The 22892-nt window shown below is 37.6% G+C and overlaps 1 protein-coding gene across 1 annotated transcript in view; it reads left to right on the top strand.

The window, feature by feature from the left end:
- The window catches only part of RIN2 (Ras and Rab interactor 2), a 36254-nt gene that overhangs the window by 5291 nt on the left and 8071 nt on the right, over positions 1–22892 (top strand). The window contains exons 3-8 of the mRNA XM_015827182.2: positions 3396–3588; positions 4629–4743; positions 5383–5455; positions 9500–9591; positions 11193–12320; positions 22015–22320. Coding sequence (XP_015682668.2) covers positions 3396–3588; positions 4629–4743; positions 5383–5455; positions 9500–9591; positions 11193–12320; positions 22015–22320 — 1907 coding nt within the window. The remainder of the gene's footprint in view (positions 1–3395; positions 3589–4628; positions 4744–5382; positions 5456–9499; positions 9592–11192; positions 12321–22014; positions 22321–22892) is intronic.

Here is a 22892-nt window from a genome sequence, read left to right as displayed (position 1 = left end):
CCATAGCGCAAGTGCAGCCACAGAGAAGACCCTTCTCTTAGGTCCTCCAAGATGACACTGTTTTACAAATGAGACTTGGAATGAGTCAGCTCTCCCAGATGTTACTGGCTGGGCAAAAATAATTAAAGTGGGGAAGAGGGAACTCACCGCCTAGAGTAGGCAGGCAATTTTTCTGCCTGGGGATCCAGAGCTTTGGTACTACCTGGGAAAGAGAGTTAACTGGAGAGTTTGGAAACTGAAAACAAGCAAGTGTGTGAGTTTCCCAAGGAAAAGAGTCACACTAGAGGACAGCAAAGATGTGGGAAAGAGAAACTCCAACCCAAAGATGAGCACCTCAGCAGTCATCTTCAGATAGCAAGAGAAAATTTCAATTATTTGGGCTGCAAGACTGCTGACACGCAGGGGAGGGAAAGAGCCCCACCAGAGTCTGCAAACCCAAGCAAGGCCACTACTTGCAGCTGCCCAGGTGCAAACTAGTTCCAGAAACAGAGGCCTGTGAGTGCTGGAGAAATGGGAGGAGACACAAGCCCATTCACAAGTCTGCGGAGGAGTGAAAAGGGTTTTCACATTCAAATGGGCGGAGATTGGCTGCAAGAGCTATAGAGCTGTGGAAGAGGAAAGTTTAAAGAACCAGTTAAGAAAACAGTGCTAACACAGGAATCAGGACATAAAAATAGAACATACAGATAGGAATTTACAGATTAAACAAGAGTAGAAAAAGAATAGTTGTAAACTTATAGTAACAAGAAGATAGTAGAGTAAGATAAGAGTTTAATTTTGTACAATAGAACAGTTTTGTGTGGGGAAAACAAGTAGTCTTTGTGTTCTGTACTGTTCCAGTGTTCTATTCATATTAAGAAAAACCCTAACATAAAGAATAATAGCCACTTAGGTATTTACTTCTTAAGGATTTGAGTTTAAATAGTAGAGGTAAAGAAAAGAGGTAAAGAAAATAAGCAAAATAGTTTTACATTGCTTACAGAACAGTGGAATTCTATTTATTTATTTGCATCCCATCTTTTATTATTGTAACGAATAACTCAAAGTGGCAGAAATATCCAACACACCTTCTTCCTCCTATTTCCCCCACAATAACAACCCTGTGAGGTGAGATGAGCTGAGAGAGAATGACTGGCCCAAGATCACTCATCTGGCTTTCATGGCTAAGGCAGAACTTGAATTCATAGTTTCCTGCTTTCTAGCCTGGTGCCTTAGCTACTAGTTCAATGTAGTTCATGTTTGGTCAGAGGTCTAGTTTGATCTTCTTGTTTGGTCAGGAATTTTTGGGCAGAAGTGAGGCACTTCCGGTTGTTAACCTTCTTCAACTTCCTTTCACTCCTCCCTCCCACTTAGTGACTAAGGTCTGCAGCTGTGTTTCACCATCCTGCCTAGTCATACTCTTAATTCTTTACTGACTGCAGCAGTGGTATGTGAACAGGCCTTTGTGCTAATCATTGTGGGCATTGCCACTCCTCCTGTTATAAGGATAACAGGGAAATCAAGATGCCAAGTACCCCAGACCAGGATTTGGCAGTACATTTCAGCCTGCAACTCCATATGGCCTAACATGGCTAAAATTTCTCAGATACATGATAGGATAGAGCTAGATAGCATTCTATTCCAAATTAGAGAGCACTATATTGAAAAATTGATTATATTCTATTAGTATGGGGGGTGCAGCTTTCAAGGCACTTGAAGCCCATTGCTGTTGCTTGTGCTCATTTCAATGGAGTTGGCTCTTGCTTGAAGCTGAATGTAAGTGTTGGTTGTTGGCTGACATCTACTGGCTCTTGGCTTATCTCTCACATGTATCATTCTTGCTGGGATTTTGAACTGAAAACTTGCTTTTGAAATTATTAAGGTATCCAGTCGCTGCTTCTTGGGATAATGTAGCCCAGGGGTGTCCAACCTTGGCAATTTTAAGACCTGTGGATTTCAACTCCCAAAATCCCCAGCCAGGTTGGAGAAGTTGCCAAGGTTGGACACCCCTGATATAGACCTTGCCACAAATTGGAGCTGCAGTATAAGCTTTTCAGTCATTTGCTTTACAGGCTGAATAAAAGGGTGTAATTGGGAATCTTAATAAGTCAGGTTCTATGGAAACAATTAAGCATATTTAGCTGAAGATATGTAATTATTTTTCAAAGCTATGTGCATGCCCAGAGACATACTACTTCCTATTATATCTGCAGATGGAGCTATAACAGGACTGGATGAATGAATCTTTATTACAGCCAAGGGCCAAACATAAAAGGTATAACTGAAAACATCTAAAATAACCCATAAAAGTAGAAAAGTACAATCAATTGTAGTTGATGACATAAAAGTATACTAAAGTTTTGATAGACCTTTTATCAATTGACACATAATTTTCATGGCTGCTGCACAGTATTTCGCTACTATCTGGGATTACAGTCTGAAAAAAGAATGAACATGTAAGTATTGTCAGGTCACTCATGGTCCTGATGGGAAAGAGACAGGATAACAGCATTGTGAGTATCTCTATAGATGGTACAATAAAAATAACACATACTGGGCTATTTCAACATTTCCAGTTCCAACAAGCAAATGCATTTCACAAATGGGATTTTAGAGTATCTTCCCTATAATAATGCCGAAGGCAAAATATTATGCATTGCTCAAAAGGGAACTTTAGTTAGGGAATGTCAATAAAGAGAGATAGTTGGCCATTTGCCAAAAAAACGCTTTGTCACCCAAATCCTATTTCATTATAACAAGATATTTACTTCCACCTGAAATTCAATGTTATTAAATGTTTGGAGAAGTGTATGTTTGGCAGTCATAGCCCAATGTTTGTAGAGATTCTGGTCATAATCCATTAGCCATTAGTTTTTGTTTTATGACATTGTTCTAGTTCAAGGGGCAGCCTCAATTGTTATTAATGGGAGTAGTCCCCAGTGAAAGAACTGGACCTCCAGCCTGTAATTTAACATCAACCACCATATCCTCAATTTTAGACATCCCTGTGTCTAGTGTAAGAAGGACATTGGCCATCCCTCTGAGTGCTGCTACTACAGATCTTAGAAATTTTGCTGGAAACACTTCAGGGGTGTTCAAGAAGTAGAAGCAACTACTTCCTTTTCTATTTCCACCTGTAGCCCAATCCATTTGCAGATGGACCAGCTTGGCTTAAATGTTTACTGATTTGGCTTGTTTGTTTTACAGTTTATCAGTCGACCTACAGAGTTGCTCTCAAGGTCACCTACAATAAAATACAGCTGAAAATGAATGCAAGCACATATTAATATTTATTTTTATTTATCTATGAACAAGATACATTGTTGAAGGTTGTTTTACAGGCACAGATTATTTTTGAATAATTTAAACTTAGGCTTTTAATTTGTTTTGTTTTTTGTTTGTTTCTGTTGTTTTAGCCTAGAGAAAGATATGGGTGATGTGTGCCCGGATCAGAAAGATTTTGCAAATATCATACGAGATTCTGGATATGATAGTCTCCCCAATAAGCTCAGCATTCTAGATAAACTTCTTCATACCCACCCTATCTGGCTACAGCTTGGCTTAAATGATGCTGAAGCAGTGGAAATTCTACGCTCTCAACCTCCTGGAGTAAGAAACAACTTTAATTTGGCCTTGAAAACAAGAGGAATACTTTGCTGGGGCATTGACTTACTTTTAGAATCAGACCCCTGTCCATTCTCTCTTATTCTGACCATCACTTTTTAGCTTCTTAAATTTATATCCTCCCTTTTCTCCAGAAATTCATAGCACTTTCTGTTCCAATAGGTTGGGCTGAGAGACAGACACGGGCCTAAAGTAAACCAATAGGTTTCCATGGTTGTAGGACATCTTGAGCCCCCAATTCCAGGCAAACTCCTTAAGCATTCTATCACACACGTACATCACAACCTTCTTCACAGTGTCATTTTATATCACTAATGTATGTGAATAGCGACTAGATGCTAGTCAGGAGAGAAAAGGGGGTATGATTGCTTGTATTCATGTAACTCTTAATATTCATACACATTATGAATCTGCTGTAGATGAGGGCAGCTATGTGACTCTCCTAGGCCAGTGCTGCCTACTCTAACTAGCAACCGTTCTCTTAGAAATTTTAGAAATCTTTCTTCATCCTTTACCCTATTAGACAAATTTAGCTGGTGACCTAACACAAAATTCTGATAGGTACTTTGTACGTGTGTGCACTTATTCTGTCATTATGGTATCAAATATTTCTCAAAAAGAAAGAGATAGGAAAGAGGTTATTGTTCTGAGAGCAATTATTACAGTTACGTTGTTCGAGTAGCACTTGTGTAGTTTGATGTTTGTCCTTATGTGTTAATGTGGAATTAATATTCTTGGCCCAAACAATTTTAAAAATCTAATGTCTGTATATTACAAGGTCAAATGAGTAAACATTATGAACAAAGTTTGGCAATACTTTTTTGCCATTTACAGTTTCTGGGTAACTAAAAATATCAATAAATATTAAGCTTTGTAGCGTATTTTGGACTCTCAAGTAATTGGTATCTGTTTTGGAAGTCCTATAAGGTTACTTGTATGTAAGATGAGACAAAGCAGGTTCATAATATGAGATTCTTGAAAACATGGCTACTAACTCTTGTTTTTTCTGATTTGTTTTTTAATAGACGTTTCTTGTTAGAAAGTCCTCAAGAATGCAGAAGAAAGTCCTGTCTTTACGCCTACCAAATGATGTAAAGGGATTTTGCCTTAAAGAGTTTGCAATAAAAGAAAGCATCTATAGTAAGTAGTTTACAATATTGTCTTTCCTTGGCTGCACATAATGAATAGAAAATTCATCAGGTGATTGATTGTGATTTGTGAAGGAATATTGTTAATCTGTGCAGCAGAGGGCAGAAAAACAACTGAACTGACACATCTCAAAATTAATACATGTCAACAAAAATGGCTAGAGCTAATTGGTAGTAGGATGGGAGACCATGAGGAATTTCCAGAGCTGTGTATTAGATTGGAAAGTAAAATAAAATCACAAAAGAAGGCAATGTCCAAACACTTCTGTGTTGTGCCAAGATATAGGAGCATCTCAGGAGCTGAGCTTTGTTATTTTGGTTGATTTCATGATGAATAGCATCTAATATAGACTGAGATTTAAACATTTCAAATTAGGATTCTTGGATTGTTTGTAGCTCAGTTGTCAGTGTCTATCATTTTAAAAATATTTCATATTTTTTACTAATTTTTAAGCAAAAACAATTGAAGAAGTTGCTACAGGATTTTGGAAAAGAAATGCTGACTATAATAAAAGTCTGTATTAACAAATAGCTTATGAATTGCAGCTTTATTCCTACATAGGAAGTATGTTTTACTGTATTTTTCAAATCATATATTGTGCAACTGAGCCGTTTTTCTTTTACTTTTCAGCTTTTTCTTTGGAAGGCTCTGGAATAAGCTTTGCTGATTTATTCAGGCTCATAGCTTTCTACTGTATTAGCAGGTAATGGAGAATGTTCTTATGACAGACTTTATTTAACATTTCTTAAACTGTGGTTGCCTTGTAAATGCAAATATCAAGAATCTTAATCAAAATGAAAAAGAATAAACTGCTGACTAATTTTTTTAGTGGCTACTAAACAGACAGCTGAGTAGAATTCTGAATATCTGAAACATCACAAATGAATTAATGGGCTTTAGTGCATTCACTGATCAGTAAATACACAGTTTTACAACTAAAATTATAGAAATTAAAAAGAGTTTCCATAAAATAACAATAAATAAAGTACTAAGTTAATAAGAAAACAGTAGATAAAGGAAATAAAAATTAAAATACTTTTAGCTTAATTTGATAGACTAGCTACTGCTATAATATGTCTTAACTAATACAATAATTAATATAATTAAAACAATTTAATATAGCATTGTTTTCATGTTATTAACAATGTGAAACATTAAAATATTTAATTTTTAAACCCATTGATTGATAAGATACTTTGTTATTAAGATTACAAGCTATTGCCTTTGCTCAGTTCTCATAAGTTCAGAATTATAATATATTAAACATTGTAAAATGTTTAACTGAATTTGATGCTCCTTAAGGGATCTCTATATTTGGCAGGCAATTAAATAGAATTTTGCCACTTACCAGGTAATTTGTGGAGTAAATATTTTTTTTTAAAAAAAAAAGTTTTTTATTTATCAAAGAACTAGCAAAGTTCTATGCGCAGGCAATACTATTGCAGAAGAGCATGGCCAAGAGTTTCTAATGGCCCTTGCCTGCATGGCCCAAGTCTTTCCTTTTGTGGAATCTTTTAATACAATCACAGAGTTGGAAGGGACTTTGGAGGTCTTCTAGTCCAGCCCCCTGCTCAAGCAGGAGAACCTATACCATCTCAGACAAGTGACTGTCCAGTCTCTTCTTAAAAGCCTCCAATGATGGAGTACCCACAACTTCTGAAGGCAAGCTGTTCCACTGGTTAATTGTTTTCACTGTTAGGAAATTTCATCTTAGTTCTCGGTTGCTTCTCTCTTTGATTAGTTTCCATTCAATGTTTCTTGTCTTGCCTTCTGGTGCTTTGGAAAATAGGTTGGGACCTCCCTCTTCTTTGTGGCAGCCCCTCAAATATTGGAACACTGCTATCATGTCATCTCTAGTCCTTTTCACTAGAGTAGACAAACCCAATTCTTGGAGCTGTTCTTCATACGTTTTAGTCTTCAGCCCCCTAATAATCTTTGTTGCTCTTTTCTGCACTCTTTACTGAGTCTCTACATCTTTTTTGTAATATGGTGACCAAAACTGGATTAAATATTCTAAGTGTGGTCTTATATCTGCCCTCACGGATAACTGATGGCAAAATGGCAAAGTGAGCAAAAGTGAAAATTGTGTGTTACTTTGGCAATCTGTGCTGTTTAAATACTAGGCGGCTTATGTGGTATGCACTGATTAGATAATATGCTTGCTGAAGTGCTGCTTTAGTCTTCCTGCCTATCCATATTGAATATTTTCAATCTTAGGTGTTTCTCAGGTGACCAAAACATTGGCAATGAAAGCTGACATTGTGCTATTTTCTGCTCTACCCTAACTTTTAGATACATAGGAGAATCCTGCTAATATCAGCAGGTACAAGCCTTCTGGTAACAAATTCAGGTTTCGCCAAACATTACATATCCTGATTTGGACCCTAGTCTCTACCTTGAGCAGGCCTATTTCTCCACTTAGAGATTTTTTTTTTCTCCTGAAACCAGAGAAATACTGAAATACCTACAATGGAGGAATAGATTGTAAAGATGACAAAATTAACAGAAATGGCAAAACTCACCTGTTTGGTCAGGGATAAAGCAATAAATATTTTTTATAAAAAACTGGAACTTTTATGGATTTTTTTTGCTGAAAATGAAATAAGGTGAAATAGTGATTTGTAGATTACTGATTGAAAAGGAGTTGAATATGGGACAGAAGGGATCTTTGTAATATAATTTGAATAAGGGGGCAGAGGTTTCTTCTTTTATTATCTTTTTCTTTCTTTAACTATGTTGCTTTCTTCATTTTTTATTTTATCTTTTATCTTTCTCTAACTTTTCTTTATATATTTGCATTTAATCTTTTATCTAACTTTTCTCAATAAAAATTGTGTTTAAAATAATCTAGAAACCTTGGACTCAAGCAGAGTTGTTTGTTTTCCTACTCTAATTCTACTCCAACTTTTATGGAAGCAGGTTGGGTTAGAACTTGGGTACAAAGAGTTTAATGGCAACCACAATATATATTTGCTTGCTCTTCTTATTTAGAAAAATGGCCGACTGGTTCCACTGCTCCTTTGAGTCTCTGGGGTCTTTTTAAGAGCACCATAATCCTTGCTTTGTTCTTGCTTAGTTAAATAATGATGCAAACAGAAAAGAGGCATAAAGAACGAAAGGTCCTCTTTAGTCCTATTACATTCAGTGACAAGAGCACTGCATCATCTGGGTAAAGTCACACTGGTGTTTGCCTTCCTGCAGTGTTCAGTGGGTGGAGTTCTGCTTTTGTAAGGCAATTGGTGATGGAGTTTGAATAAAGATCGACTGATGAGGGAGCAATAATGCAGCTTTGTTTGACTCCTCTTTTGGTAGGGACAGGCTCAATGAATTGCCTATTTTTTTCAGTTTAGTATTTTCATGCGCTTTGTACATGAGCTTGATATGTCTCAAAGCTTTCCATAGTTTCTTTCTGGAGATACTTTTTAAGGCGTGCATAACATTAGTAAATATAGTATATAGAGATTATCTTGGTTTTACTGTATTATCCAGTAAGTGACTCAATCCCCATCTATGTTGTATTATAATTTTGCTTTCTCTGAAGCCTGCCTGTTCAAGGCCAAACAAAAAAATAAATAAATAAAATAAAAATTTCCACTAAAACTCTGGGATTTCAGCATAAATGCTTTGCATATGACGTGCTTATAATGTTTAATGCTGTACACTAATTGAGTGAAAACTTTTAGGAAGAGATATATTTCAGTTTTACACATTTCTTAGTGAAGAAAAATTTGTCTAAAAATAGTGCGATACTCATCTTGTTAGCAGTGTATATGATGTATTTGAAACCTACTGAGTGATCATGCTGGATTAGTTTGAAACCCATTGGGATTCATCTATTGATGGGTTTCCCAATTGCAAAAATTGGGTGAAATAAAACACTTTACAGGTACTGTCAAAATGTTGATAATTTGCCTGATCTTGTAAATTAGATGTTTTCTATCATAAAATTAAAAATATATGCAATCTATCCGGTCCAAGTGTCTAGTATCTATATCCATGGGTTCATATCCAGAGCCCTTTAGAAGTGCTCTTCTAGGTATAGTTTTTAATATGGAAGTAGGAAATTTATAACATGTGTAGGAAGTAATCAGTAGCTGTATCCATTTATTTTGTTATTTGACAAATGCCTCGCTTCAGAAGGGCAAGCTCAATGCTCAGTCTGATAAAAAGTTTGCACTCTAATCTGTTTTGGGATTATTTATTTAATTACAGCTCACTCAGGTCTCCATCCAACTTCTATCCTAACCCTGGCACCCTGAGATCAGTTATGTAGGATAGTGGAAGCTGACTAAAGGCTTTCTTGCATACAAAACCTAGTTGTCGCTGCTCCACCATGTTTGTCAATTATATTTGCCTTGCAGTGATTCACTGAACTTCTCCAAAAAACGTCTGTGGTCTGGACAAATGAAATAGGTTTATTGCACTTATACTGCAACTGAGCCATAGTTCAAATGCCTTTAGGATCCTTCTTAAAATCTCCAGTTGAAAATCAATTTCTTGATGTTTAAGTTGGTTTAATCAATTTGCAATCTGATCAATCTAATTGTAAATAAAAAGTAGAAAATTCTGAACTATTCAGTATATAAGTTTATTCTGAATTGTCTAGTAGAGAATTAAGAGTGAAATAAGAGGAAGTGGCAATAGAAAGTATTTTTTCCGAGGAAAAAACGTATGAGATTGTTGCTGACATTAAGAGGCAGATACAGAAGAATAAAGCAAGTTAATGCCTTAATTGTTTCCAAATAAGGGATGTCCTGCCATTTACCTTGAAGTTACCTCAGGCAATTGCAGCAGCAACAACAGAACCTGAACTTGAAGAGGCTGCTCAGCTGGGATTGAGTAAGTAAAAGCAGACAATGGCGGGAGGGAAGGGCAGAGTTAAATTGCAGCTATGGCATCAGGAAGAGGTGATTTTAATCTCTAGTCTCTCTAATGTGGCAGAAGTTTGCCCATGATGCATTCCTTGGCTTTGCGTCTAATCTCCCTCAATTTTTTTGCATTAATTCATTGAACTTCATTAATAAAAACAAACAATGGGACGTTAGCATGCTGCAAAGAAAAGCATCAGTCTCAAGTGTGTTTTCACTTAGACCAATGCAGATATATTTTAGAGTATAACATGTTGTGGTACAAGTTAAGACTTGTTTTATGATTGGCTGCATTTATTATGTCAACTGTTTTTTGAATGTGCTTAAAATTCTCCCAAAATTCTATATATCCCAATTCTATGGCCCCAAATTATTGGGTACTTCTGTTTTGAATATTCCCCTGCATGTCACTTTTGTGGTTTAACCCACACACACATACCAATTGCTTCTTGTCATACAGAAGAAACATTGGTATCAAGTGAGTATCTGTTTTTCCTCATGACAGAAGCATATTTAGAAAAAGGTAATTCAGATTAGGAAAATGACATGCTGGGTGGGGAAAAATATAGAAATCAGTGGAGCAGAAGGGTTAAACTTTCTCTCCCAAGTCTGGAACTATCATGTGGCCTGGAAACATATTTTAGCTATTTTTGACTGAAAAAATATATCTCTAAATATTAGTTTGAGTCATAGAAGTAGCCCCATATAAGTTAAGGAATTAATCCACAGCTATTTTTTAAAACACCATTTTTCTATTTCTGGAGTTATGGGACTCGGTGTTTATAATTTTGATGATTGTCATATTTGTATTCTGCCTGTGCTTCAAGTAGATCATAAGAGCATATAAAGTTCTCTCCTTCTGCCTTAGGAAGCAAAATGAGCTTCACGTTCATATTAAAATTTGAACCTGGATACCTTCTTTACCTCCAGTTCTAGTCCTTCTTGCCCTTAGCCATGGTCCTGCTTAGTGCACAGAAACCTAAAATAAATATGCCACTCTAAACCTAATTATCTGGAGACATAAACCGTAGTTTGGCATAATATTTGAATTAATCCATGTTCGGCATAATGTCTAAATTAAGCCACTGAAAAATTGATCACAGAGGATCAGCTTTAGAAAGCTGCCTTTTTTAAAACTGCTGTTATCATTGACTTCTTAGAAAGCCTGTGGCACATTGCATTCAAGGCAGTGTTCCATCTGACAGAGAGGATTTCCAAAAGTACCTCTCCTGTTGTTTTAGGAAATAACAAGGCAGATGGTTAGCATTAAGGTTAAGCAACACCAATAGGTCTGAGTTACAATTAGAAAATGTTTGGAATTAACTAATGGGGTTTAGTAGTGTAGAATTATTTTTGAAATGCACTAAGCTTGTGCAAGAGGTATCCCTGGTAAACTGTACCTTGTACTTGTCTGTAAGTATATTTCCTTTTTTCAGCTTCTGGACCCAAAGGTTTCAAGCTGATCTTATAAAATATCCTCCCCCCTTTAGAGCAAAACTTTATGAGTAGAACATGCTAAGCACTAGAGGCATAATATTTGCATTCTTTTGCTAACTAAATAATGACTTTCAGATTTTTGGAGCTCTCCAGCTAACAACAAACTGCAAAACTCTTCATCCCTCCAGAAGCCTCTGCCTTCAGACAGCATTTATAATAGCTCCCAGCAGCTCTGCCTCATAAATGGAGTTCATTCTATAAGAACCAGAACGCCTTCAGAGCTGGAATGCAGCCAGACCAACGGAGCCCTGTGTTTTATTAATCCTCTCTTCTTGAAAGTGCACAGCCAGGATGTTGGTGGAAATCTGAAAAGATCCAGTCCAAAACCACAAGATACGAATGGCCCTGAGAGATCCTGTTCTCCCCCACCCAGGCCTCCCCCACCTTCTATTCATAGCCTTCTTGCACACCCTCAGCTGTCCAGGACTACAAACCAGGCCAGTCTGCCAGAAACTGTCAGTCCCAGCAAACACTCCAGCTTGGATGTGATACCCAAGAGGCCAACTCCTATCCCACCGCCTCGCCTGAAAAAAAAGGCTCTCTCCTTAGAAGCACAGAGCAATGCAAAGAACTCAGCAGTAAATGAACCCAGCCACAATTTGGTGGACGGCACGGAAACTGCCAGCATTCCAGGTCGAGCTCCGCCTCAGCAGAACTTGGAGAGCAAGAACAGCTTAGCTACACACCGTGAGTCACAAGTGCAGTGGAATGGAGGCAGTCAAAGACTAAGCAACATGAGCCTCTCCACATCCTCCTCTGACTCTCTGGATTTTGATCGGAGCATGCCACTCTTTGCTTACGACGGGGATACCAACAGCAGCCTGGAGGAGTTCGAGGGGGAAAGTGACCAGGAGAGCATGGCACCACCTTTGAAGCCCAAGAAAAAAAGGAACGGTTCATTTGTGCTTCCCAAAATTGTCAAATCGCAGCTGAGGAAAATGAGTGGCGTCTTCAGTTCCTTCATGACCCCCGAGAAAAGGATGGTTAAGAAAATAGCAGAAATGTCTCGAGACAAGCGTACCTATTTTGGTTGCCTAGTTCAGGACTATATAAGCTTTCTGCAGGAGAACAAGGAGTGTCATGTTTCCAGCACAGACATGCTTCAAACTATTCGGCAGTTCATGACCCAAGTAAAGAGCTATTTATCTCAGAGTTCTGAACTGGATCCTCCCATTGAATCTCTGATTCCGGAAGACCAAATAGGTAAGCAGATGTGCAGCAACTTTCACGAGCAAAAATATCCTGTTCCTGTGTCTGCCCTTTCCATCTGGTTTTGAAAGGTCTGCCTCTTTTTTCATAAGTGAAGTGGCAGCTCCTTCTCTTGCTTGTCATCCAAGCTACTTCAAACCTAACCCTCTGCTAGATCTGCATTTTGTTCAGTGCCTTTTCTTTAATATAAAATTTTCAGCAAAGTCTTACAAAGCTATGAAAATGAAAAAAAATATGTTCTTTGCTCTCACACATAACATGAGGATGGGAATGGCAAGAAAAACAAGAATTTGTTACTATGTTATTATTACTAAACTTCCGTTTTCTTTCTGGAAAGGAATACAGTATTCCAGAACTCTAATATTATGAGAAATTTAATTGTAGAAATATAGTAATATATAAGACCAGGCATCATGATTGGGAGTAGCAGTTTTTTAGTCATGTTGCAAGATTTATTTATTAATACTATTATTTATTTGTTATTTAAAATGTATGTAATCTGATGTTCTATTTTAAAATTTAGCTTATAAAAATGAAACATCAGTAAAAGCAACAGTACAATAAATAGAAGTACATTTTTAAGAAACAAACCCTTAAATAGCATCAAACTATAATGCCTTACAGTACAAAATGCAATGCATGGATAATAAAATCCTACTTTTTTTTTGTTTTTTTTAAAACTCAAATCAGAACAAGTGAAGAACAGGTTCTTAAAGTAAAAAATAAAAAGCCTAAGAAAGGGAGATGTCACTTATCTCAGATTTTGTTTGCTTTATGTTTATGTAAGCATTTTATATATTAATGGAAGGATGTGTGTATCAAAATGCAAGTTAGCTTTTTAGTGTTGTTTCTATTCATTTTTGTAAGTATCAGTGGCATCCATTTTGCTTGAAAATGTCCCTCAAGGCAAAAATACTTTCCTTGTAAGCTCATTTCACTGAATTGTTTTCCTTCCCCTTCTCACTGATTCAGCGTGCTCAGAGTTTGTTGAAAAACTCTCTTGGAATAATGGTTTCTGGGATGAAAATTTTGGCCTGCCTTAATTAAATAGTGATTTCCATATGTAGGAGTCAGTGTTGATTCAACACTAAGGGATTATGTTGCCAAGGCAGTAACAGCCTGTGATTTTTTTTAAAAAAATAATGTCATAACTTTAAATGAAATACAGTAGTTTGTATCAAGATTTTGAAATATGCTTGTGTTTTGTCTGAATGTATAATTTGCATGCCTTGATGTGTACTCCAAAGTTGAGAAAGCTAATTTAGCCTTGGTGACCTGCTAAGTTACTAGCTTCTTCTTTTGTTAATGCCATTCCGTGTCTGGTGTATGAGAAAGAGGGGGGGCAGTACATTTTAGCTGCATGGGCTTAGTTGAACAATTGATGAGCCATGCTTAATTTTGCGGAAAGGCAGTTTAAGCAAGCAAGAAATTTTGCTTTTGAACAATTTTGCTGCCTTCACCAATCTTGAGGTTTGCAGACAACCACAACAGAGCAAATGCATCAGATGTTGCTGATTTAGTCAAGAGCTATGTGGCAAATCAATTGAGTCATCTTAGGCAATAAAACAAGGCCAGTCTATTCCATAGAATTCAGGCTCTCGACGGTAAATATGTAGAAAGAAGGAGGGAAAACAAATATTACAACTAGACAGTGATATTTTTTCAAGTTTTCTTATTTGTTGTCACTTAATTTCTCTACATTTATGTCTCCAGATGAGGTTTGCTTCAAATAAGCTTTATTCTCAGTTCTGTAGGAGGAATTTAGGGTAACAGTTTCTGATCAGAGGCCTGTGATCTTGGTGCTTACAGAAGGAACAAAGTATACTAGTGAAGTAATAGTTTGGTTCATGGTGTGACTTAACAAGTTCTAAGATGTGCACATGTTCACTGCCTGATCCAACATACTATTTCCAAGAATTCCAAGAAATATTTCCATGCCAGATATTTCCAGGAAAGTTGCAAACAGAACAGTCTTGGCATGCAATTTATTTTGCTTCTCACCACTGAATCTAAAGGTACATTGTCATGCACTTGGAAATCCCTTTTAGGAAGCATGGAAAATAATCCATGGCACGTTTCATAGGATGAAAAAATTGTCATTGCAATATTGCATAGCGATGTGTTAAATGTGTTATATGGATTGTGCAAAGAGCAACCTTCTTTCACTTCTCATGGCCAGATAATGTTATTCCTCCTCCTTTGCCTTAATTCTTGTTTTATAAGGAAGGGAAAAAATGTCTCAGTCTTACAAAGATGTTACAAAGTCAGTTTGCCGAAGTTACTAAGTTAATGACTGTGGAGTATTTCAAGCATTCTAGAACAGGTATGGGCCACCTGTGTGGCTCTCAATGTTAAAGAGAACAACTTTTAATATCCCTCTCCACCTCCTATGCGGGCTTAAAGTTATGAGAGCAAATGCTGAATAATATGAAGATGGCCATGTGGTTAGTTCAGGGAATTACTTTCAACTGCTACTGTTGCTGTTCCTCATTCAGTTGCTTCTAAATAAACCTTGGTAATGCAGTGGACATAATTCAGCTAGGTTGGTCTATCAGTAACTACATCTTTGAGTATCAGTAATTACATCTTCGAGTTTTTGTAAGCTGATGTTTGTGTCATTTTGCCGCCTTCTGCTAGGCTCATTTTTGAATGCCTTCAGTATTTTCCAAGTAGCAGGGGCTTCTCCAGTGACTTGCGATTATGTTCAAAACATTTAAACTGCAGCATCCCTAGGTTTTTTAGTGATTTCTAGTGAGTCGTTTAGTACTGAATGATTTGTTCTTGTGGCCAAAGTATTCTCAACCATTTTCTCCAGCACCGCAATGCCAACACATCCATTTTTCTTCATTTAGATTTCGTTTAGACCTTCACAGCCATATATTACAATAGGAAAAACCATAGGTTTGACAGTGCAAATCTTTCTTGTTTGGATGATGTCTGCAATTTAATACTTTGTCTAGATCTGTCATGACAGATTATAATCTTTTTCCCAAGTAGTGAAAGTCTATGTCGTGATTACAGTAATTTTTAAAAAAGCTTCTCTTATTCATCACCATTCAAGGAACTATATTCTCAGTAAAGGCCAATCGCCTATTGTAAGTCCTTAGAACAAGGACTTTTCCTCTTTCTGTCTGCAGTTCTGTCTCCCATGTAAAGAAATGCAGAGCTGTCTCAGGGGAATAGAGGAGAAATCCTTTTGGTGGGAACTTGGAGAACAGATTACAGTCTTAAGACAGAAGGAAAGAAACTCAAAATAACATCACCTGGATTTTGTTTAGTATAAAATGGAACCTTTCTTCAGGCTTTCAAGATTAATATTAGCCCTTCGAGGCAGGCCAGGTCAACAAAGAGGCATGGCAAGGATTCCAGAATTGTTCAATTCTGTAGTAAGGTGGATTCACAGAATTTCATTATCTCTGCTGAACCTGACCAGCAGGCATCTAACTCAAAATGCAATGCAAATTATTCATACTGTCCTAGTAAATGTTTTTCTGGCCCACTCTTCCCGGAAGGGTCCAAGTCATTTCAGAAAGAGACTGCTGAAACTTGATGGGGTTTTATAATGTTTGGTTAGACTCTCTCTTTCACCAGCACCACTCTAGACAACCTCTTTGTTGCCTCATCTCACAGAGTTCCTCACTGAGCAAAGGAATTTTTCTGGCTCAGCCAACAAGAAGAGGCTGTTCAGGTATAATCCCTGTCCCAGGCTACAGCCATTTCCCAGTTCCAGCAGGCAACCAAATCTTTAGCAGAGTTGTCTCCAGGATTTTGGAGAAACCCCAAGCACCCTCTGGAAAGGGAAGAGATCTTCAGACAGATTGATTGAATAGATACCTTGCTCCTGAAGAGAGCAGAGACTCCAATAAGCTCCATACCAGTCCGAGAATGCTGACTGTGGCACCCTCAGATCACATCACATTTTCTCCAAGACAAAAACAATGTCAGATTGGGCTTATTTTCTATTATCTCAGAAAGCAAGATCAGAACAGATGCATCAAAACTACAAAAAACTAGATCAAGCTCCTCAGAAGGAACTTCCTGTCTGGCAAGTTGTCAGTAGAACAGGCTGCCATATAAAATGCTGAGTTCCCTTTTACGGGTAGTTTTCAAGTTATGACCACAATTGGGACCTGAATGCCCATGGTATGTTCTTGGGATTGTAAAGGAAGTCATCAACTTACCAGCCTCATGTTATGACCATTTTTACTGAGGTCATTAAATCAGGTAATTATTAAGTGAATCCAGCTTTCCCAGTTGACATGGCTTGCTGGAAACCAGTTGGAAAGCTTGCAAGTTCCAATTACTTGACCATAGGATGCTGCAACCAGTTGTAAATACAAGCCAGTTGCCAAGCGGCTGAATTGTGATCACATGACCAATAGCTGTATGTATGAAGAAAAGTTGTAAATCACTCTTTCTGAGGCCATTATAACTTTGAACTGTCACTAAATGAACAATTGTAAGATAAGGACTACTTGTACTACCGTGTTTCCCCAAAAATCCCACCCCGAAAAAAAGATCTACCCTGATTTGTGAGGGTGGGCCTAATATAAGCCCTACTCCAAAAATAAGCCCTAATTAGTAACCCACCCACTCCGTCCCACCCGGCTGCCGCAATGGGGCAGGAGGCCACGGGGCACATTGCACCACTGCCACCACAACGAGATGAGGCAGGTGGGGAGAGGGTGGAGCTGCCCCATGTGCCCCACACCCGCTTCCTTCAGGGTGCCCCCAGCCAGGCCATTCCTTGCTCCCTTTCACTCCCCTCCCAAGTTGGACTGCCATGCTACTGTACGAAGGATGGGTGGGGCAGACCTGGTCCCCCTCCGCCATTTTGGAGCTGGGAGAGTGACAGCGAAATGCTCCACTGCTGCTGTGCACTACTGGAGGGGTTTTCTTCACGCTCCGCCCCACAGATCACCTACCTGGCAGCAGCCGCCACCTCCTTCTCATCCACCAACTCTCCCGTGGCTTGCCCCATGACCAGGCGACACAAGCCTCCCTCACCACCTCCCTCCGTCACCGCCACTGGAGAGAACGGAGAATGGCAAGCGGAGTGGCTCTGCACAGTGATGCAGAGCAGAGAAGGGCACTTGCTTGCGGCCCTGCATCTGCCCCACATCTCCCTTCTCCATTCTCAAAATGGCAGCCCCGTTTCCTGCCGCTTCTCCCGGCGCTGCTATAGAGCTTGGTGCACCATCACCCAGCTCCTCCCTCTTCCTGAAAGCAAAAAATTTCTTCACTAACCTGCTTTCCAGCTGTGGCGCGTTTCTCTCCTGCTGCAGGGAAACGGAGTTCATGAGACTAAAAAAAGTTCAGTCAAACCTTCCAACTTCTCACGAAAAAAAAAAAGATCTTGCGAATATAAGACACTCTCCAAAAGTAAGACCTAATGCCTCTTTCGGAGGCAAAAATAATATAAAACCGGGTCTTACTTCCTGGGAAACACGGTAGAAGTTTTCAAATCTAGAGTGGATGGTCACCTGTCAGAGATGTTCCACTGAATCCTGCAGTAAGCTGTAAACTGGACTAAAAGATCTTTAAGGTACTTTCCAATTCTATGGTTGCGTTTCTGTTACCACTTAAATGATTTAAGCCAGGGGTCAAACTCGCAACGTCACGTGACGTATTGCAACTTTTTTCCCCATTGCTGGCAATGGGGTGGGCACGGTTTCGACATGACGCATCCGGCCCACGGGCCGGCAGTTTGACACCCCTGATTTAAGCAGTTACTTATTAAATTACTTAACCAATTCATTGTTTAAATTGGTGGGGATCACTTTAGAATAGGATTCTGTGATGCTCCATGGAGTGTTCACCGTATCAAAACCATCTCAGTTACTACATACCAGGAGTGAAAGCCGAATATCACCACTGGTGCTTTATTTTTAATTTATTAAACTATAGTGATATATTATGAGTTGTAAGAGTAAATTTTAGTAAATAAATAAAGTGAAAAAAGAGGTTGTTTTAGGTCAAAAATTCACACAAATATTTGTTTTCATTATATTTTGTGCCTCAAAAGATTGCATAAGAGTGCTTTTCTACAGGAAGCAGATGGACATTCCAGAAATCAAAGGAAAGCTACTCATACTATTTAAACACTTCCTCTTTCCACTTTGGAGTGGCTGATTGCCTAAGGAGAGGCTTAAAGTTACTCTAGTTAATTAATAATTGCCCGTGTGATAAAGCACAAAATAATTGTGTGGTGATTAAAAATAATATTTATAGCTACAGTCCTAAACATAATCTCTGGAAAATGCAACATTGTATTTGTGCAGTATCAGATTTATGTCTATAAACAACTTTATCAATTCAAAACCAAATTTTTATTATCTTTTAAGCCAGAGATCATCACATGAAATTTCATGTAGAGCAAATTGAAGTGCAGGGGGAAATGTTTTTGATATTTTTCTCTAAAATGAAATTAATACAGTTAAAGAAAAGAATAACTGCAAGACTCCGTTTTGCTAGTCACTGGCAATGTTGCTGTTAAATGCTGTGAGAGCTGTTTCTTGCTGGACATTGGGGCATCTTTTGTACTCTGTTCAGATATGTATCATTTAGTTCTAATGGCTGATTTGTTAAATCAATCCTAAAGTTTCATTTCTTGTAACTCCTTTTGAATTTGGCTCTTCAGAAAACCTCTCTGCAAGGAGCTGATTCAAGATGCGATCATGTGCCTGGCAAATAATGGAAGTTAATGGAGTTATTTAAAGTAGTTCTCAGTTTCCAGGACTTAGTCATTTAATGATTGAACCACCTCTTTAGCTGATACCCTGCTTTTAAATTGCCGAGAAAATAACTGTTATACGTCTTTAGTACGATCCAGTACTGAGGGCCACACAGCAACCTTTAAAAGTTTTGCTTACCTCATTTTCCTAGAAATTTATACCTTTGTTCTTCTTTTTTGGGGGGGATTTTGGGGGGACAGTTGTATGCGTGTATGTTCTGGATTGATAATGCTATTCCATTATCATTCGTTGTTTGAGACAAATTCTTGAGCAACCTATTAAGATTAATTGGATGAACAGGAACAGAATTATTTTTAGGAAGAAACTTACAAAAATTGTAGCGTGACTCATAAAATAACTTTACACATCCATTTTACGTAACTGCCTTCAGACATCTGAAATACTAGTTCTATCCAGTAACCTTCCACCAAGGAACCGCCCCTCCTTCTCCCCCAGCCCCTTCCATGTATCATCTACCAAGTAACTTTTGTAAAATTACCAAAAAATTCTACAAAAACTACTCATTTAAACTGAATTAATAAGGACCATTGTTGTTGCCATATGCATCACTGCTCTTCATATTGTACTGAGTGGATTAGGACACAGAATGCTGCTTGCTAAAGGAGAATCAGAAAAGATAAACCCTCATTGGGATGAAGCATCAGGAATTGTAGAAAAATATTGTTCAGAGGGAGTGAAGCTATATGCAACTGATAAAGTGCTCCTTTTTGGTTAGTGCTGAGGTATACAAGTACTCATTTAAGGTTACAAATATTGACTGTCTGTATACACAATACATAGTAGTGTCTCTAGAAAACAATGTTGCAGTCTATTCAGAGATTCCAACTAGTTGGGAACCTTGTACACAGAAAGTGTGGGAGGAAGGGATGGATAGTCTGTCAAAATAAAAGATGTTTACACCATTTCTTCCTTTTGGGGGAAAAAAAAACAATGTTGATGCTTGTGTGGGTGTGTGGGTGTGACTTTGTTGCTGATTGGCTTTGTCTTTCAATGTAGAGAGGCTAAGTTTTTCTTTCAGTCTAACACAGCCCCCAGATTTGCAGCCTGTGTATCAACTGTGATTTCCTGCATTATCACCAATGTCCTTCTCCACCCCCTGAAATATGAGTTCATTTTACTAAGGGATTTGTTTATAACAAAACTTAATATTTGTAATTGTTGTTTATTTTTTCTTCACCACCACTTTCAGCTTTTCAAATGGTTATTTTTTAAAAACACATGCTAGTGGTTTTATGCATAATTATGCATTACTCTGAAAATAAGTGATAATAATTACCATAAGTCAATTACAAAAGACTGCTTTATTCAGGTGGCTTATGTCCTGTGACAATACCTTTAACATCATCAAACATCAACATCTGCCTATGCCAGTTCCTTGGAAAGGACTCAGTGGGTGGATAAAAATGCCAAATCCAGTCTGAACATCTGACTGACCATGCAACCAACTATAATAATAACAAATGTATTGGCTGCTCAACTGTCAGTGACTTTAGGATATTTTCTGTGTGAAGAGAGCAAGAAAATAAGCAAATGTTACGAATGGAAATATAATGTAGCAATTAATGTTAAGGATAAGATTTAAATTAGGTGTTTTCCAAACTGGACTGAATATAGTTCCTGGAGCCCAAAATAAGGACCAGTCTTTTATGGAGTATCTACTTTTCTAGTTAAGTATTATGTTATGACAAGCAAAATCAAAGGGCAGAATTAATCAATTGGATTGATAGATAGATGGCCACGCTATATCTCTAACTCTGAATAAATGTAAATCTTGTGTCCAGAGAGTTTAAATCGTCTGTCCAATATGTCCTCATTCAGTCTGGATATTTGAATGAGGTTAAGTGTCCCTAGCTTCAGAAAGGAGAAAAAGGAGGATTTGGGAAACTACAGAGCAAATCCCAACATTCTGAAAACAATGTAGTAGTGAAGAACTACAAGTAATGAAGTCTGTGAAGGACAAGCCTTGTTAAACTAATGTTAGTATATTTTTAGGCTGCTACAAGTATATCTTACTTTCAATAAAGCATTTGACTAAGTACTCCATAGTATTCTGATTTAGCAATGTAGTTAAATGTAGCCTGAATGGCCTGGCAATTAAGTGGATGACTACCTGGCTTAAAGGTAATTTTCAGAAAGCGCTCAGTAATGATTAAAACTGGAGAGAGGCATCGAGTGGGTTGCCACAAGGTTCATTCTTAGGACCTGTACTCATCAGCATTTTTATTAATTAGTTAGATGAAGGGATGGAGGAAATGCTGATCAAATTTGCAGATAACACAAAGGTAGGGTTCACAATGATCGTGAGAAACCACTTAATTTTATAGTAAAGTAATTAAGAATTTCTCACAGGCTTGCAAGGCAAGGTTGACAAAATATATTAAGTCTGGATTGTTATACTTATAGAGCTTTAATGTCATGCTTCAGATGCAGAAGTTTCCCAGTTGATTATATTTTAGCTGAGGATTTAAATCTTTATATATTACTACCAGTAAGTCAGCCAGGAGAATTTTTCTTCCGAATGGAAGTAGTTTTGTTTTCTCTCTGAAACCGAAAATTTTGAAGAAGGTACCTAAGACAGAAGTATGATTTCTCCTTTGAGAGCTTCATTCTGAACCATCTCCAAGCTGTAAGAAAATATTCAGATTGATTAAACCTCTGTAGTGCTGGGATTCAGGAAAATCTGTGTCATATAATGAACAGATTTTTATTTTACAGTTTTGTCTTTCCTAATTAACGTGAATAAAGATGACAATTGCCATTTTTTCCTGTTGAAAAGTAGCTGGAACACTGTTTTTAACATGAAAATTGTTTTAGAAATTTAATGAAATGATTTTCCTGGATGAAGAAATTACATTTTTTTCTTTTTTTTATGGGGAAACAAAAATCAGTTTCTTTGCCAGGTAGTGTTCTTAGCTTGTTTGTCTCTTTTTTAGATGTGGTGTTAGAGAAGGCCATGCATAAATGCATCTTGAAACCCCTCAAGGACCACGTCGAGATGATGTTGAAAGAATTCCATACAGCTGATGGCTCATGGAAGCAGTTGAAAGAGAATCTTCAACTTGTCCGACAGCGAAACCCTCAGGAGCTGGGTGTTTTCGTTCCAACACCAGATTTCGTAGATGTTGAAAAGATTAAAGTTAAATTCATGGCAATGCAGAAAATGTACTCTCCTGAAAAGAAAGTTATGTTGCTACTAAGAGTGTGCAAACTGATTTACACTGTGATGGAAAACAATTCAGGTAAATGTTACATTTGGCCAAAGTGTTTTAAGCTGTTCAGAGATGTTTCCGTAAAATGAGAACCATTTCATCTGCCAAAAGAATTTCACATTTTCTTTACTTCTGGTGTATTGTAATATCATACACTATTACAATATTTTAGACAGTCTAAATCTTGGCTCCAGATGAGGTAAGGTGACATATTTTTTCCAAATCTTGGTGCAGTTCAGACTATATCAGATTTCTGTAAGAATGGGTCTAGGTATGTTGAATGTGTTGGAGAAAAAAAATAAGAATTTTAGTTGCCATTACCCATGCTTCAGATTTCCTTTTGTGAATACTTTATAGAGGTAATTATAGTGATGCTTATTGGTCTGAATTTAAATGATGTGTCACTATTGTATAAGAAAGGTTCCTCATATTGGTGCCAACTCACATTGGTTTTAAGCAACAAATATTTTTTTTGAAAGTCAAAATAGCAAAATAAACAAATGGAATATTCTGTGTTTCTTTGGAAATTGCAGTTACAGTATGCTCCCACCTCTATATTCACAGCTGAAAAAGGTATTCATTCAATAAACACCACTGTAATT

Source organism: Protobothrops mucrosquamatus, unplaced genomic scaffold (assembly GCF_001527695.2).
Source record: "Protobothrops mucrosquamatus isolate PMUCROS unplaced genomic scaffold, P.Mucros_1.0 scaffold_213, whole genome shotgun sequence".
Taxonomy (NCBI): domain Eukaryota; kingdom Metazoa; phylum Chordata; class Lepidosauria; order Squamata; family Viperidae; genus Protobothrops; species Protobothrops mucrosquamatus.
Note: the sequence above shows the minus strand (reverse complement) of the source record. Positions and strands in the feature narration are given on the sequence as shown.